The following is a 19,225-nucleotide window of genomic DNA, read 5'->3' as shown; positions in this document are numbered from 1 at the left end:
GTCACGGACATAGGTGGGGAGTTCCTGGACCAAAGGGGAGAAAATGGAGTCCAGATAGGTGGAGATGAGTTCGGTGGGGCAGGAGCAGGCTGAGACGATGGGTCGACCAGGGCAGGCAGGTTTGTGGATTTTGGGAAGGAGATAGAAACGGGCTGTGCGGGGTTGGGGAACAATGAGGTTGGAGGCTGTGGGTGGGAGGTCCCCTGAGGTGATGAGGTCATGAATGGTGTTGGAGATGATGGTTTGGTGCTCGGGTGTGGGGTCATGATCGAGGAGGCGGTAGGAGGTGTAATAGTAGACCAGTTTGGCTTCTTCCATTTCTGTAGTTTCACTTTGTAAGCCGAGTTCCAAGTGACTTTATCAGCCTTTAGGATATTAGAATCATTTAAATACAGCAGCATCTGTTCTCCTTTTGGATCAACTGAGCATGATCTAGCCTTAAACAAAAATATGTCAGGTAGATTATCAGGAGGGGTTGTCAAAATTGGCTAGGTTCATTCCTGGAAATTTCATTACATAGCTTTCTATCTTCAGTCTCATGTCTGCACACTTCTGAAATGTGCCTTTAGATGGTGTGTCACCCTGTCACTCCATGCATAACAGACCAAAAATATTTTCGTAGCCAACAAGAAAAAAAAGAAGTGAGAAAGTAAATGAAAAAGAAGACCATTTTTTGTAATGTCCCATTATTTTTCTCCCAAGTATTGTTTGCAGCAGTTCCTGGGGCATTAATCTTTAATTTGGGAAATCCTGGAAAGGTGAAAATATTAACTAGACTGACTCCTCACAAACCTATAAAGTGGGTCTCAAGTGAATGGACGGACTCACAAAACCTTTGAAATTATAGCAATAACGCCAGTTATGTTCTCGTTTGAATGAAAACAATTACTGTCAAAACATTTCATTATTTTGGTCTGAAATTATACACAATATGAATAAAGATTGTTACAAAACAGTGATCTCAATAATGGGCTCTGATGTTGTTATGAATTGTGATAACAAAAGTCAAAAAATTCTATAACCCCTGGGTGAATCATCAAGGGGATTACAACCATTCAGGTTTGCTGTGGACTCAGGATGTAAACATTAATTTCCCAGAAGCTTCTTTGAGCAGCTTCAGGAAGAAAAAATAGGGGCATTAAAAGAAATGCTGCATCTGCTCCCGAGATGAGACATTCCACTCCCGAACATCCCAGATATCCTCTTTTTTCAAGAACCGCAACTTCCCCTCCACAGAGATGAAAAATTCCCTTGACTGGTGTCTCCTGCATTTCCTGTAACTCATCCCTTACACCCCCTATCTGCAATAATAACCAAAACAGAATCCTTCTCGTCCTCACGTCCCATCCCACCAACCTCCAAATCCAACGCATCATCCTCCGACATTTCCGCCATCTGCAATCTGACCCCACAACCAAAGACATATTTCCCTCCCCACCCTTACATGCTTTCTGGAGGGACCACTCTCTCTGTGACTCCCTTGTCCGCTCCAAACTCCCCTCCAGCCCCACCACCCCCAGCACTTTTCCCTGCAACTGGAGCAAGGGCTACGCCTGCCCTTATAACTCCACCCTCACCCCCATCCCAGGCCCTAAGAAGACTTTTCACATCAAACAGATGTTCATCTGCACATCTGTTAATGTGATATACTGTATCCGCTGTTCCCATTGTGGCCTCCTCTACATCGGGGAAACCAAGCGGAGGCTTGGGGACTGCTTTACGGAACAGCTACACTCAGTTCGCAACAAACAACTGCACCTCCCAGTCGTGAACCATTTCAAACCCGCACCCCCACCCCCGGACAACATGTCCATCCTGGGCCTCCTGCATTGCCACAATGACGCCACCAGAAAGATGCAGGAACACCACCTCATATTTTGCTTGGGAACCCTGCAGTCCAAGCGTATCAATGTGGATTTCACAAGCTTCAAAATCTCCCCTCCACTGACAACATCCCAAAACCAGCCCAGCTAGTCCCCCCCTCCCTAACCATTCCTCCCACCTCAAGCCCCACCCCCATCTCCTACCCACTAACCTCATCCCACCCCTTTGACCTGTCCATCCTCCCTGGACTGACCTATCCCCTCCCTAACTCCCCACCTACATTCACCTTCACTGGCTCTAACCTGGCCTCTTTGACCTGTCTGTCTCCTCTCACCCTATCTTCTCTTTTATCCATCTTCTATCCACCTCCCCCCGTCTCCCTATTTATTTCAGAATCCCCTTCCCCTCCCCCTATTTCTGAAGAAGGGTCCTGACCCGAAACATCAAACTTCCCTGCTCCTCTGATGCTGCTTGGCTTGCTGTGTTCATCCAGCCTCATGCAGTGTTATCGCAGATTCTCCAGCATCGGCAGTTCCTACTATATTGGCATTAAAAGGGAGTTCCTTTTCCATTTGTTTGAACTCTTTAACTTATCAGTTATAAACATATTGGAGATAGGGGAAAAAGCTGCTTGACCAGGCAGTGAAGAAGAGAAGTTGTTGGAGGCAAAACGCACAGGAATGAGTTCAACCACATTGGCAACCTTGGTGTTTTGCTACACTAGGGTAAGGACTGTGAAATTGAACACTAGTAGCAAAGTGTACTTTGTTAGCAAGTGATGATTCCCACATTGAAAATGAATATTTATAGTATCATTGCACTAAGTTAGTCAAATAACAATTAAAAGCTGGGGCATGTGTTGCACATTGAAGAAAAATTCCAAGTGTTTTTCTTATAAATGTACAATTTTGACATAAACATGTCGCCTTGATTGTGAGAAAGGGAAACATTCAGCTTTCTCTATCTTTCTTCTCCTTAACATCTCTTCTTGCTTTATAATTCAATATAGCTCTAAGTGTAAAAGCAGTTTAATACAGGTATCAATGTACCAGCCCTAAGTGCCTCACTTCAGCAAAGTGCAGGGGGCATCATGATGGAGCTGAATCTGTCCTCAAAAAAATGTCCAAATGTGCACACTTTATTTACAAGGAGCGAGAAACTTGGTCCATTCTTTTCCTTTCAAGCCTGAAATCAACTGCTTTACCCTTACTGTCATCGTGGGTGAAACCGATTTCCCAACACACATTAGTGAGTAAGTTTGGTATGCATGGCTTAGTGGAGCAATCTAATGTTCAACAATCCTCAGATAAACTGAGTCTAAAAGTTTTTGAACAAGCCTATGAAGATACCAGAATCCACTGGGGCAATAGGTTATGTTAAGAACTTAGAGGAGGAGGCCATTTAGCCTCTCAAGCCTGTTCCACCACGCAGTAGGATTTTGGCTGATCTGCCAACTTGCTCCATATAATTGACTTTGCTCTCTATCCCTTAATACCTATGGTTAATAAAATCTAACAATTTCAGTTTTAAAGTTAATAGCTGATCTGGCATCAATCACCATTTGCAGAAGACAGTTCTAAAGTTTTACCATTCTTTGTATGAAGAAGTGTTTCCTAATTTCATTCCTGAAAGATCTGACTGTAAAGTTTAGACCATGTCCCTCTTCTTATACACCCCAGCTAACAAAAATAATTCTTCCTATTCTATTTATTTTCCTTTTCTTTGTAGATTAATCCTCTCACTTTTTTTAAAATTCATAAAATCATAGAATCCCAACAGTGTGGAAACAATTGAAGCAATACATATGCTTTTCCGTCTTGTGGATACTGTCATTACATATCACAGCTCTGCTTCGTAATAAAGATTATGAGGCAGTATGAGTGTGCATACTGTCAATTTTAATTGATTGACAGTGAATTTGTAACCTAACCTTGGTGGCAATCTGAAGCCAGGCAGTTCCTGACAAAATACCACTGCCTCCATATCAGTTAGTATCATTTGTCAAACAAAAAAAAAGTAAAATTCTTACAGTGTGGAGCTGGAGGAACACAGCAGGCCATGGAGCATCAGAGGAGCAGGACAGTTGACATTTTGGGTCAGGACCCTTCTTCTGATTAATAAAGTGCTATATAAATTCTATTTCTCTTACTTTCAGTCATTGCTACAACCAATTTCTAAACATATTTTGCATGATTGTATTTGGGAATTGTCAAAAACTTCTATTTCCGATCAAATGTGGCTACATGACAGTGCCGCTATTGAAGGTACTAAAAGTTATTAGAAATGGTTTTCTTTCAACTAATTGGAAAGCTGCTTTCTTCTGAAGAAGGGTCCTGACCCAAAACGTCAACTTTCCTGTTCCTCTGATGCTGCCTGGCTTGTTGTTTCCCTCCAGCTCCACATTGTGTTATCTTTGACTCCAGCATCTGCAGTTCTTACTATCTTTGAAAATTCTTACCTCAATTTTAGTTGGTTCAATCCAGGGATATCAGTTGGTAGGCCACCTTGTTGCAAATGAATCCAAGATCTTTGAATATCTAATGTATATAGGTGACTGGCATGAACAAGGAATACCTTAGGAACAAAACATTTTTAGTAACAACCAAATGTATATTGAACCAGTCTGGGACAGAGGCCTCTTCCCTGTTTTATATGTGGGCAATTTATCAGTAGTGATTATCCCCTTCTGGCAAATCGGAAGCAAGGACACAGTCAAATCTCCTGACGCAACATTTTAAGACCAACATCCTCATTTCTGAACAATTAATTTTGTTTCATTGATACCACTTCTACGTTGTGCTTGCCAAAACATTGTGGGTTAACAATCCACATTAATCATGGTATTTAGTGCTGTCTGCTATGTAATTTTGGTGTGGTGGGGGCAGAGGAGTTTGCAGGTGAGAATCCTGCCACACTTGTTTCCACTTCAATTAAATCCATGCAGAAATGAATGGATGGATTTTCTTCCTTGTCGCTGATTGAGGCCCTTAAGTGGGCACTCGAAGTGGATTGTTGCTCATGAAGACTGGCTGATATGTTCATCTCTAACAGTTATTTAGTTACAAAAATTACTTATTGTTTGGAGAATTCAGAGATTCTTTAATAAGGTGCTATATAAATTTTACTTTTCTTACTTTCAGTCACTAACACAACCTTGTCGCAAGCATATCAATTTCTCAACATATAATTTGCATGATTATACTTGGGGATTGTCAAAGCTCCTATTACTGATCAAATTTGGCCACATGACAGTGTTGCTAATGCAGACACTGGTAGTCTCCATTAGTTATTAGAGATGATTTTCTTTTGTCTAATTGGAAAGCAGCATTCCAAACACAAGGAAGATTTGTGCTGGTCTGTAATTCTAATGAAACAATTAACATTTTCATTAACGCAGAACATAAGCAGGCATAAACATGCTTCAGGAAAGTTTAAGAAAATACAAACAGAAAGAAGTTATTTGGTCCATCCTAGCCTATTTGACCACAGACAAACCTGCTCTGTAGTACGAAAAGGAGAGATAGTCTGTTTGTGATTCCTTGAACCTTCCATGTCATTCAATTAAATAATTGATATTACCAAATCATTTAGTGCCCTGAAACCACAACATATTATAGTACTGTAATAAATTTATTATATGAGAAAAATCAAGAATTATAAAGTTGCTAAAGACAAAAGATTTTAACATGTGAACTGATAAAGGTAATCATTCCAGTTGCACCAACGGTGTAAAAGCTCTTCATGTTATTTTCAATTTAGAAACAGAAAATCAACTGATTATCAATGTCTCAATTGGCAAAATTCTCAAAAGTAATCAAATCTAGACAAACAAATCAAGGGTTATGGGGGACAGGCAGTAAAGTGGCATTAAGCAGGTGTCATGCCTAACACACAGGAAGATGGTTCTACTTGTTGGAGGTCAATCATCTCAGCCCAAGGAGTTCACTACAGGTGTACCCCCTGTCCAGAAGTGTGACAAAAACAGCAAGTGCTGATGAAATTCAGGAGATCTGGCATTATCTATGGAGAGGAGAACAGAGTTAACATTTCAAGTCTAGTGACCCTTCATCAGAATGTTCTGCCAATCCTTTATCCATGTTAATACACCAACCCCAACATCACAGGCTCTCATCGTATTAAGTAGCCTCGTCTGTGATACCTCATCAAAGCCTTTTGGGCTTCCAAGTATGGTACTTCTTGTGGTGTTCCTTTATCCATACCCTACTTGTTGACTCCTCAAAAAGTTGCGATAGATTTATCAAGCATTATTATCCATTCATGGAGCCATGCTAACTGTGTTTGTTTATATTATGTTATGTTATTACACCCTTCATGATACTCTAACATTCTCCAAATCACAGATATTAAGCTTATTGATGTCTGTTTATTTTTCATCTCCCTTCTGTTTTCAGTACAGATATTGGTATTTCTGCAGTTTTCCGATCCTTTGGGACTTTTCCTAATCTAATGATTCTTGGAAGACTCCTACCAGTGCTCCACTAACTCTGTTGCTACTTCCTTTAGTAATCTAATGTGTAACTTTTCAGTTTCAGGTGACTTACTGGCCTTTAGCCCCATTTATTTCTCTAACATTCTTTCTCTAACGATAGTTGTTGTATTTATTGCCTCCACAGCTTTTGCTTTTCGTTTAGTGTGTTGAATTGCTATTCATGAAGGCAGCTCATTGTCACTATTTAGAACATAGAACATAGAACAGTACAGCACAGAACAGGCCCTTCAGCCCACGATGTTGTGCCGACCATTGATCCTCATGTATGCACCCTCAAAATTCTGTGACCATATGCATGTCCAGCAGTCTCTTAAATGACCCCAATGACCTTGCTTCCACAACTGCTGCTGGCAACGCATTCCAGTTTGAGGGCAAAGAGAAATGGACAATGAACGTTAGCTTAGCCAGTGATGAATACATCCCATGAATGAATGGATCACAAAAAAAAAAATCACATCAGCCACAACGTTATTGCATAGCGAAGCAGGCTCAATGGCTGAAAGGTGCACTCCTGCGCCTATTTCTTTCAATGTTATGTTCTAAGAAGCAGCAAGGAGTTGTTTAAGTCCCCAGATTACAATACATTAAATGCACATAGTGCACTTGAATAATATATTTACAAATATATTTTAAAAACTTCCCATTACTTCCTTGCACTATGATTTATTAGTTATGTGAGAGCATAGCAATGACACCTGATGTGGAGAACCTGGTTAATTTAGTGATTTTGTTTTCTTAATTGCAGTAATAATTTCTGGTTAAGATTTATTAATTTTACCGGAATGTGATGATAAATTCTTACTAGGGACCTATCAAAATAATTATAATTGGAATAATGCAGTAATTCAAATCATGAATCAAATAAACAAATAATGCAGTAACCCAAATCATTAATCAAATAAATGGCTGTTTCATTCTGGAAATTTTTCGTTAAATTTTCATCATGAAAAAACTCCAGGCCTTAGAGCCAGTCTCCTGGAATTACCACAAGTTCCAGGGTCTTCCTTTTTTTAAAAAATGTTAATAATATAGGTACTGTTCTACCTCTTTCAAACTTTGATGATCAGTGGCCACCATCAAATATTCCTTCTGTAGCAGGAGGACTGCCAGACAGAAATCCTCCATCACCTGAAGCTTCCAGTCTTGCATGAACAGCTGGTCCCAGATCAACAACACCGCTGGCAGATGCAAGATGCTGACAAAACCCTGTGGCGATTATCATTAAGTGACACACAAAACAAATTGTAGTTTTAGATCATCCAGTGCCATAGTGAGTATGCTAACTATCTAGTGTAACATTGAGTCATGTAGATCAGACAAATTCAAACAAACCTTAATTGTGCTGAGTTTGTTGCATAGGAACAGCAGGAAGCACCTCAAACTGGTTCCACTGGTCATTGTCTATGTGATCATGGTAATTTGCAATAACTCCATGTACCCTCCTTAGCCCCATATCCCTTAATATCTTTGGATAATAGTTTCAATCATCATTTATGGAACAGCCTTCTAAATTTCAACCATCTTTTGCATGTAGAAGTTCCCTAATCGCACTGTTAAAAATTTGCAGTCATGTTCCATTGTATTAGACCATCTAATCATGAGAAGTAGTTTCTCTCCATTTACCCTAATTTTAACAAAATTGCCCTTCACCTCCTGAATTTCAGGGAATACAACACTAGTTTTTGTCATTATTGTTGATTTAGGCATATTATTTTAATGGGAACTGAAACAACACCAGCGAAACCAGGATCCAATCACAGAGTCCAGCTTCCACAGACCCAGCTATCAGGGTGATCAGAATCTCTGCCATTCCTGTTTATATTTGACAACCAGGGCTCCCTGATTGGACCAGATTAACAGCCCCAATCAGTGAACTGATTCTATTCAACCCAGCTGACCTTGTTACAATCACTACAGGGATGATTTAATAGTGGATGTTTGAATACAGATCCCCAAACATAATATGTAGGTGCAGCATATGATTACAAAGACAAGTAGAATGTGGTTGTTTATTATAAAAGGTAATGGAATGTAACAATAGCAAAGTTTTGCTTTTGTTATAGGGCAATTGTGAGATTGCATTGAGTGTAATTAGTAAATTTTGAACTCCTTAGTTAGGAAAGGATATTACTAAATTTGGATAAACCTCAGTACTTTGTCTGAAAGATAAGGAATTATCTTATGAGGATAGGTTAAATTTAGGAGAAAGTGAGGTGCCATATTGAAATATATAAAATCCTAAGGGGACTTGACAGGCTGGATGTTGAAAGGAAGTTTCCCCTTGTGGGAGAAACCAGAAAGGATATTCTATTTAAGGCATTAATGAGAAAACAGTTTCTCTCAGGACGGTTATGAGCTTGTAGAATTCCTTTCTATAATAGGGTAGAAGTAGCAGCAACTTTGAATATTTTCAAGTGAGTTAATTAGATACTTGAATAACAAGAGAACCAAGAATTTGAAACATGGGTAGGAAAGTGGTGTTGAGACCATAATCAGACTGGCCATGTTCTTATCAAATCGAAGAACGAGCTTGAGAGACAAAATGACCAACACCCGCTCTTAATTTACATCTCCTCTTAGAAAAAGGATAAAAAGACTCCCCGTTTAACTTAATCCCACAAGTTGTGTTTATAATTCTTGTAATCATATGCTACACTTCCTCCAAGTTTATGAATATCTATCCTAAAGTATGGTGTCTAGAACTGTTCACAGTATTCCAAGTGTGGTCTGACCAGGGCTTTGTACAGATGAAATTTGAATTCTAAACCCCTAGTAACCTTATCATCTAAAATATAAAGGCCAGCATTCCAAAACTCTTTCTTTTGTGTTAGTTCACAACACTGGTAATGATTTGTTTTAACTATCCACAAATCTACTTGGACCTTTTTAAACTCTTCCTAGGTTCTTTTTCTTTTGGAATGGTCTACCTCTTTAAGGCCCATAGTGGGTGATCTCACATTTACCTACATTGAAGTTCATTGGTCACAAATCATACCCATTCATTTAATCCACAAAAATTCTCTTTGTTATTTCATGCTTCCATATAAGTTCTTGCAATCCTATCTTTCCTGGTGTCACTGACACAGGTAGTGATATGTCAGCAATTAAACTTGGTACTCCAGAGCTTTGAAGAAGGAATACTATGTTTTGTCTTGATTTATATTTGTACATGATCTTGAGACTTGGAATAAAAATATATGTGGATATTACCAAGGGAATGAAATGCTAATGATGCTCTGACAGTTGAATAGCTTAAATGACCTCACTGTTTTTAAAAGTAATAAATTCAGTCAGTCAGTCAATGAGGCAATTGAAGAATGGCCAGTGTTATGATGCAAGCTGTTGGTAGTGCTGGACAAGACAGATCCTAAAAATTGAGAAATAGCTTGATAAATCATAAGTTTTATATTTGCTATTTGTTTAGAGTGGTAGACAGTCTTTGAACTGCTAATTTACTTTTAATTAAAGCTGATAAAAGTTTAATACACACAAAAGGAAGAAGTACATAAAAAGTGGTTGAAACAATTTTACTCCAAATATCAAAATAGACACAATCATTTTTCCTTAACAACAGCACCACAGACACTCAAACCTCAGTGAAGGGCATCGGCCTGCACTTTAAAGTTCCTAGTTCAATTAGAACAGCTGTAATTGGTTTTTGAAGCCCTTCTTCCTATTGACCTCTCAACATTTTGAGGACAAATATAAAGGTTTCCCATGTTCTCAGCTTCCATCGGTTTTATTTTTCAGGAGTTTTCTCCTAAACTGCTTAGGACTTATTCTCCAGTTCCAACATTCATACAGATTGCAATACCAATAGCTTGTTGAAGGCACTTATTTCCCTGTGTCATAAGATATTACAGCCCCATGTTTGTCGTCCTTCTAGCCTTGTAGTGAATGCACTGAACATACACTGGTCAGCTCATACCTGTACTGTAAACACACACACACACACACACACACACACACACAAAAAACCTCCTTAAGTCAAAGTGGAAGAAAAAAAAGTCGAAGACTTGTATTTACATTGTGCCTTAGGACATTCCAAATATTGTACAAATCCCTCTGCTTTTCTTACCTCTCCCATCCATTTCCTGAAGACAATTAGTGGATTTCTTAATAATTCTTTGCTAATGCGAGGTAATTCTTCAGAGCCAAGTCTAATATTATGCAATTCCTCAACCTGTGTCTTCTCCCAAGCAATCTGCTCCAGTAAGAATTCCTGAATCCAAAGCAAAACCAAATTTTAAAAATCAACTCACACTAGAATAGCACAAAATGGGAGGTCTCTGGGCATGGACATTCTTCTCTTAAAAAAGGCAACTTCATGCAATAAGTGAGGCCAGCAAGGCTGACTTTCCCAATATAATAAAATGTGAGGCTGGATGAACACAGCAGGCCAAGCAGCATCTCAGGAGCACAAAAGCTGACGTTTCGGGCCTAGACCCTTCATCAGAGAGCCCTCTGATGAAGGGTCTAGGCCCGAAACGTCAGCTTTTGTGCTCCTGAGATGCTGCTTGGCCTGCTGTGTTCATCCAGCCTCACATTTTATTATCTTGGAATCTCCAGCATCTGCAGTTCCCATTATCTCTGACTTTCCCAATGTTGGTTTCAGATCTCAACAGTGGTTGTAGCATGATGTTGCCAAACACCTGAGAAAAAGTTGCACACTCACCTTATGACTAAAATAACAAAAAGAATTATATTATCAAGAAATAAAACTCTAGAATGCTTAGCAGTAAATAAAAGCTAACATTGATCTGATATGAATGCAAAATAGTATAGATGCTGGAAATCTGAAATAAAAACAAATCCTGGAAATATTTGCTGGGTCTAGCAGCATATGTGAAAACAGAAACAAGGTTAAATATTTTAGATCTGTGAGTTTTCATTAGAATTTGGGAAAGTTAAACTTATAACTGGCTGCCAGAATTAAATGAAAGGGATGAGAGGATACGAAGAACACATCGGTCAATACGCGACAGGGAACAGGAGCAGGATGTCAAAATATTTAGTAGTGCAATGTCAATGTCAAAACAAAAGATACACCTCAAGGAAAAGAAGTGGAATATTGCAGATGCAGGAGTATCCAAGATAACAAAGTGTGGAGCTGGATGAACACAGCAGGCCAAGCAGCATCTACTGCAGATGCTGGAATTCTGAAACAAAAAGCAAAAAATTTTGGGAAATGCAGCAGGTCTGGTAGTACTTGCAGAGAGATAAACAGAGTTACCATTTCGAGTCCAGTATGACTGCTTCAGAACATACGGTGTCTAAAAGGTAAAGTTGCCACAGGCTACCAAAACACAGGGCTACTCTTTCGTGTGAGAGAGAGAGAGAGATGGTGGTTTAACCTGAGGGTCACCACACCTTAGGCAAGGGGGAGACATTGAGAATGCGAGTCATTTACAGTAACCGGAGAAGTCATGAATGGCAGGATTCTGAATAGGTGCTACTCATAAGCAAAGTAAATTAAATAAGAGAGGAGGAAAATAACAAAGAATACAAAACAAAGTCAGGGATTAATATCTAAAATTGCGTTATTCAAATGGTGAGTTCAGAAACCTATTACATTTCTAGTTTTTCCATGTTCTAATGAAAGTTCACATACCTAAATAATAACTCTGCTTCTCTCTACATAGATGCTGCTAGCTCTGCTTGAGTCTTTTCTCCATTTTCCATTTTTATTTTTATACCTGATGTAGGCCACAAAGTGACACAGTTACATGAAATTCTCAGCCTGGATTATCAGCAAAATTTTTGAAGTAGAACATTGGAAATGCAGCCTTCTATACTGTTGTCAATTATAAATGCAAATTGGTGATACTAAGACAATTGTCTCAATTTTAATGGCTAAAGCCTTTTTCCTCATTGTAGTTCTGACAATAAAACAAAGCTAGGGTCCTTGTTCATGATTTCTGTCCTACCACATTCAAACAACCAAATAAAAAATAACCTACTACACAGGTATTTAGCAGATTTAATAACAAATGGCAAACTCAATACAACTTGGAATAAAAATGTCATCCAGTGGTCATATTTGTGGCTGTAAGAATGTGCAGATTCATACAGAATTCACATGACAAAGACACAGTCAATAGTTGACATTATATTGATGCACATCGCTTGCATTTCAACTCGCTGGGTTATTTCAAAAAAGACTGCTAAATACTTTGATAGTAAGGTGATTTTTTATTTTGCTGTTTGTATGTCGCAAGGGCAAGATTTGCTCTTTAGCAGAAACTTTCCAAACAAACTTTAGAAAAAAGAAAACTCTGCTGTAACAGACTGTGATGGCCTGAACAATAGTGAATGTGTTATCAAATTAACCACTAGTCAGCTTTTCTAATTGTTCAGTTGGTAAAGTCAGTGTGAAACCAAAATATAATGACCCGTGGCTAATTTGTGCGTTGTGCTGAATTAGCTGTGATCTCAACTTGAATGGAATTGGCCTTGGTGCCCTGGACAAGGGAGGAAATAAATCAATTAACACTCTTTATCCTGTTGAATATCTAGTAATCCTTGCAGGAAAGGGACATGTGGACACTGGATAAGGACATGATTAACCTCATCTGTGATACTCTTCCTGGGAACAAAGGAACATCGGATCATGGGAACAGGAGCTAGCCATTAATCATCTCCAGCCTGTCCTGTCGTCATTCAATTCAATCATGGTTGACCGGGTTCCTTAACTCCATCTACACACATTTGTCCTGCACTCCCTCATACCCTTGCCTAACATTACTTAACAATCTCAGTTCTGAAATTTTTATTTGACTTACAGCCTCAAGAGGTTTTTGGGGAAGAGATATCTGGATTTCCACTGCCCGTTATTTGAAGATGGGCTTCTTGACTTAGCCTTGAAGCTTATCTTTAAATTTAAAGCTCTGCTCCTTCTTCTGGACTCCCCTCAATGAGACAGTTACTCTCTGTGTACCCTATCAAATTCTTTGATCACCTTAAACATCTCAATATTAGCATTTCTAAATATTCTATAATCAAGGTGTTTATAACTTTATAGTCCACAATTTAACTTTTCCATTCACTGTGTCATTCTGGTAAATCTAAGCTGCACCCATTAAGCCAATTCATTAGTTTGTCAGCATCACTGTCAAGACTGTCGTGGGAGGAATACCACGGGTAACAGATGCAAGGACCACAACACATCACAGATCAATACCTTTGGTAAAAGAAGGGAAAACAAAAGAAAGTTTCGAAAGGTAACTACAAGAACATGCATTATGTAACACTTTCAACAGCAATTTTGAAGTATGAGGCATTGCTCTTCATAATGTGCCTCAACGGATGGGATTGAAAACAGTACTTGTTGAAGACATTTCTGATTACATCACAAAATCTGAAGAATAACTAATCATGTCCACTAACTTCCCAAATGTCTATCCAATTACGTTCCACTGAGGCTTCATTCCTGAGAAGTGTGGATATGTAAAGTGATCTGGGTATCCTTGTACACCAGTTAATGAAAACAGATACACAGGTACAGCAAGTGATTAAGAAATGGTATATCAGCCTTCATTGCAAAAGGATTTACATTCTGAAACAGTCTTACTGCTGTTACACAGGACCTTGGTGAGATCATCCTGATGTACTGCATACAGTTTTGGTCTCCTTCTTAAGAAAGAATATACTTCGGAGGATTTACAGTAATGAAGGGAGTGCAGTAGAGATTCACTAGACTGCTACTAGGGATAGCAGACTGTCCTATGAGGAGGAATTGGTTTGACTGGGCCCATGTTCACTAAAGTTTAGAGAATGAGAGGTGATCTGATTGACATGTATAAAATTCTAACAGAGCTGGGCATAATAGTGGTGGAGAAAGATAATGGGAACTGCAGATGCTGGAGAATCCGAGATAACAAAGTGTGGGGCAGGGCGAACACAGCAGGCCAAGCAGCATTTTAGGAGCACAAAAGCTGACGATACGGGCCTAGACCCTTCATCAGAAAAGGGGGATGGGGAGAGGGTTCTGAAATAAATAGGGAGAGAGGGGGAGGTGGATAGAGGAGAAGATAGGTGGAGAGGTGACAGACAAGTTAAAGGGGCGGGGATGGAGCCTGTAGCGGTCCATCCCCACCCCTTTAATTTGTCTGTCTCTTCTCCACCATCCACCTTTGATCCGCCTCCCCCTCTCTCCCTATTTATTTCAGAACTCTCTTCCCCTCCCCCATTTCTGATGAAGGGTCTAGGCCCGAAACGTCAGCTTTTGTGGACATAATAGGGAGGATGTTTCTGCTGGTTGGAGCATTAAGAACCAGAGGACACAGTCTAAGGATACGAGGCAGACCACTTCAGACCAAGATAAGGAAAAATTTCTTCACTCAAAGGGTGGTGAACCTGTGGAATTCTCTATCACAGAAGGTTATGGAGGCCATGTCACCGAATATATTTAAGAAAGAGAGAGGTATATTTCTAGGTTTCAACGATATCAAGAGGTATGAGGAGAAAGCAGAAATATAGCAATGAAATAGAGGATCAGCCATAATCCGAACTAAATGGCTAAGCAGGCTCAAAGTGCCAAACGGCTATACCTGCTCCTAGTGTGTTTGCTTCTATATATAGGCCTCTTTGCTTAATTGCATCCAGTGAGGCTACCCACTGGGAGTATTGTAATATATGGTAGAAATGTTAATGTTTTTCAGTCCAGTTTTCTGGTAGAGAAGCATTTACTAATGATATTTTTGAATTCAATGATCTCTCACCTTGGGTTCAATATGGATGTTTTTCACGAAACAGGAATGAAGGTGTGTGAAGATTTCAGAGTCTTCTTTTTTGAGACGATTCATGACTCGTTCCGCCATTCCAAAAATTTCAGGCCAACTTGGGAACAGATTGCAAATGAGCAGATGCAGGTACATTGCCAATTCATATGGATGTTCAGCTTTTATAAAGGAAACAAAACAGAGGAAGAAAGTATAACGCAAAAAGAAACTAAATCGCATGACAGATTTTAAAGGAATCAACCTCCTCTCAACAGCAGTCTTAGGTTTGTGCCTGTTTTGATTCTACCGGCTCATTGCTGGTCTGAACTTTTTTCTACTATTCTTTGTATGCTTTATAGTGTTCCTCCTCCTCCTTACAACTTCAGTGTGCTGAAAAATACAATATTCTATTCTAACACATTCTTTGTCAGCACTTTAAAGCTAAACAGTGAAATAGTATACCTTCCTTTCTTGTCTTCCCTCTATACTCCGTATGCTTTTAAAATCCAATGCCTGTTATCACAATTGCTTGATTTATCCAGAGATAGTGGGAACCGTTGATGCTGGAGAATCTGAGATAACAAGGTGTAGAGCTGGATGATCACAGCAGGCCGAGCAGCATCAGAGGAGCAGGAAAGCTGACGTTTCGGGTCTGCACCAAGGGTCCAGACCCGAAACATCAGCTTTCCTGCTCCTCTGATGCTGCTCGGCCTGCTGTGATCATCCAGCTCTACACCTTGTTATGCTTGATTCATCTGCTTCTTTCTTACTTTTCCTAATCTTGATGTTTTCATACACATTGGATATGGCCCCTTCATCTTAAATTGACTGATTACAAGCAATCTGTGTTGAGTGGTTTCTGTTTGCTTTCTAGTAAAATGTTTTGGCATAGGAATAATGCCTTTGAAGTGAAATCTTGTAAATCAGACAGTGATATATATTGTATCAGAGATAATGGGAACTGCAGATGCTGGAGAATCCAAGATAACAAAATGTGAGGCTGGATGAACACAGCAGGCCAAGCAGCATCTCAGGAGCATAAAAGCTAACGTTTCGGGCCTAGACCCTTCATCAGATGGGTCTGATGAAGGGTCTAGGCCCGAAACGTCAGCTTTTGTGCTCCTGAGATGCTGCTTGGCCTGCTGTGTTCATCCAACCTCACATTTTGTTATCAGTGATATATATTGTTTCAGCCTGTGCAGAACAAGTTAGTGATAGCATGGAGATTCCTTCCTAGCCTGCAATAATCACGTTTAAAGCAGTCAACCAATCCTCATAAGTATGAAGAATTACTTATAACAGAACTTTTATCCATTACACTTTGCTCTTTAACACTTTGGTAAATTACCTATCATCATCTTAGTTGACTTTAAAATCTGCAATAAGTCTGGTATTGTGCTCCTCTGAACAAGTAGTCATTGCAAAGCATCCCAAAGCTGTGTTCATGGCTCTACAGTTTCCTATCATATACATGTATCTATGCTGTATTTCAACATTTAAGGTCTTCCATGAACAAGGATGTTTAAAATGACTGTTCTCATTTCCATGTCCACTTACTACCAATGACCCCGATTCCCTTTCCTGCCTATAAACAGAACAATAAAAATCTGCGTACTTCATTTTTTTGAAAGGTAATTTGTTCCTATGAATCATGTCTAAATGATTATTTACTACCCCATAACTTAGGCTCAAGCTCAGCGTGAAGTCATTTCTTCAAGAATATAGGTACAGGAGTAGATTATCCATTGCAATCAATTAGATCATAAATGATCTGTACCCTTATTTGTACTTTCTCAGTATACCTGATAGACCTTTAGCTAGTAAATTTGACAACATACATGCCCTCAATATTTACTCTGTCCCAAAATAAATTGCCAATTTTCCTCTATTACTGAAGCTGGCTCCAAAGAATAATTTATTTTTTTGAGCCACTCATTTGTTCTGCCTCAACAACTATTAATTTTCTAAAAACCACCAAGACCTGAATATTGCTCTAATACGTGAGCAGCCTTGATGTATTTGTCTGTACTCTTGGTGAAAAGGTGGAAAAAAAAAACAGCCTGAATTTCATGTCCATAGCTGTGGTTCCCCCTACACCAGACAAAAAGCCATTTCTAGCAAACCCAACAGGATTCAATACTTCAGAGATAATGGGAACTGCAGATGCTTGAGATTCCAAGATAATAAAATGTGAGGCTGGATGAACACAGCAGGCCAAGCAGCATCTCAGGAGCACAAAAGCTGACGTTTCGGGCCTCGACCCTTCTCTGATGACCCTTCTCTGTGTTCATCCAGCCTCACATTTTAGGATTCAATACTTACCAAGTTTTCTATCAGGGTTCTAGTGCCTTTAATAGTGAAGATCCTAACTTCAAGAGCTGCCAGACAAAGAGAAGGTAAAGAAACTGTGGGCTAGGAGCTCTTAAATTACAGCAGTGCCACAAGATGCGATGGCCTCAACTGAGATTGTAGATCGCCTCAGAGCAGCAGCCATTGAAGAGGTCCCAGGAAACAAGTAAGTAGGGTACTCACTGAGGACAGTTAGAAAAACCCTGAGAGAAGCAGTGCAGTCACTACAGAGGATTCAGGCGGGTTCTTTCAGCAAAGTGGCCCTTGCCATTGAGGGGGACCACCATGGGCCATAGGGTGCCTGATTAGGAAACTCTCACCTAACTCAGTGGAAATACTGACTGCTACTTAAGAATCTCAACTGACTCCCAAGTGAGAAGGCCATCCTCAAGCAAACATTGTCTTTATCGAACAGAGTGAGGCTTTTCACTGAGTGCCTTCTCATCCGATTACACAAACCCACCCCAAACCCACTCCCAAAAAGGGGAGATTAAATTCTACCCCAAATCTGCTGCTAATTCTGTCACCTTGCATTTAGCTTCTTACCGGCCAGTCATTTTCTCATCTTACAATATCATATCAAGGTCTGAACTTTCCTGTTTTCCTTCTAAACTGCAAACATTACTTCCTACATATTTGCATTCTCCTGTATTGAAATAAAAGGTTGAAAAATCTGTGCAGTACCATACTGATTCATAAAACAAGCATGATAGACAAAAAATGTTACAGAATAATTATTTTGCCAATTTTTAAAATCTATTTTTCTGCCTCCTTCTCTTTTAGAATTCATAGGCATCTTTTGCCCTTTAATACCTCACATTGATTACCATCCTTCAGAAATTTGCCTGGGCAGGGAGTCATGAATAGGAGGCATTGCAACCAAGCAAAATTCACATCATTAAGTTACAAGACCATAAGATGTTGGAACTGAAGTAGGCCATTCTGCCCATCAAATCTGCTCCTCCATTCAGTGAGGTCATGGCTAACCTGATAATCTTCAACTGTACTTTCCTGCCTTATCCCAATAACCCTTGATTCCCTCATCTGTTAAAAACTTATCTTCACCTTGAATATAGTGAACAATCCAACCTCGACTGCAGTATAGAATTCCAAAGAGTGACCATGCCCGAGAGGGGAAAAAAATTTCGTCATCTCTATCTTAAATATATGTCCCCTTATTCTGAGATTATGCCTTCTGGTCCTTTGCTGTCAACACCTTCCAGTGGGTGCTACTATAGATAACAAACAGATAGCAGTAATGATCATTGACTTTCTTATTTCTAACCTGTAGAGTGCAATTAAGTAAGCACCCATTGCCACACAAATTAAAATCAGCACAAAGCTAGAGTCAATCTGAGCCATCTATTCTGTTTAATTAAGTCACACATTGCATTCATCAACTGAATCATAGTAAAAATTTGCTAATCTAATTTTACACATGTCTTCCCTCTGTCATACGACTTTTCAGTTTCTCACCCTTTGCTGATGCCTGTTTGAAAGCAATCTGGAGAGGAAAGAGCCAGTAGATTAGGTAGGGTTCATATGTTCCATCATAAACATACAGTACGTTGAGTGCTTTACTGGCCTCTAGAATCATCTGCGCATTTGTGGCAAATGGCTGCATGCAGGGTGTCTTCTCAAATTTCTGTTTGGATTGAAAAAGGTCCATATGGTCAATCAAGCATACTCACACTTCCTAAAGGCTTATATATGAGACATTTGTTATCATGTATGATCACATCCAAACTAGTGTTAGGAACATGAACACTTTTAAGTTCTAAGAATTCCGCAGAGATCAGTAACAAAGCACATGATTGATTAG

At 39.5% G+C, this 19,225-nt stretch overlaps 1 protein-coding gene across 12 annotated transcripts in view; it reads right to left on the bottom strand.

The window, feature by feature from the left end:
* LOC125464605 (uncharacterized) overlaps positions 1-19,225 on the bottom strand; it is a 117,802-nt gene that overhangs the window by 62,110 nt on the left and 36,467 nt on the right. For all 12 annotated transcript variants that reach the window (XR_007250055.2, XM_048557192.2, XM_048557195.2 and 9 more), the window contains 5 exons: positions 18,880-19,048; positions 15,055-15,233; positions 10,413-10,556; positions 7,379-7,540; positions 4,283-4,398 (listed from right to left, as the gene is read on the bottom strand). Coding sequence is in view for 11 of the 12 variants with exons in the window: in XM_048557192.2 (XP_048413149.2) it covers positions 4,283-4,398; positions 7,379-7,540; positions 10,413-10,556; positions 15,055-15,233; positions 18,880-19,048 (770 nt within the window). In the remaining variant the exon portion in view is untranslated. The remainder of the gene's footprint in view (positions 1-4,282; positions 4,399-7,378; positions 7,541-10,412; positions 10,557-15,054; positions 15,234-18,879; positions 19,049-19,225) is intronic.

Source organism: Stegostoma tigrinum, chromosome 27 (assembly GCF_030684315.1).
Source record: "Stegostoma tigrinum isolate sSteTig4 chromosome 27, sSteTig4.hap1, whole genome shotgun sequence".
In the NCBI taxonomy this organism is placed as follows: domain Eukaryota; kingdom Metazoa; phylum Chordata; class Chondrichthyes; order Orectolobiformes; family Stegostomatidae; genus Stegostoma; species Stegostoma tigrinum.
The sequence above is the reverse complement of the archived record's forward strand: the minus strand, read 5'-3'. Positions and strand labels throughout refer to the sequence as shown.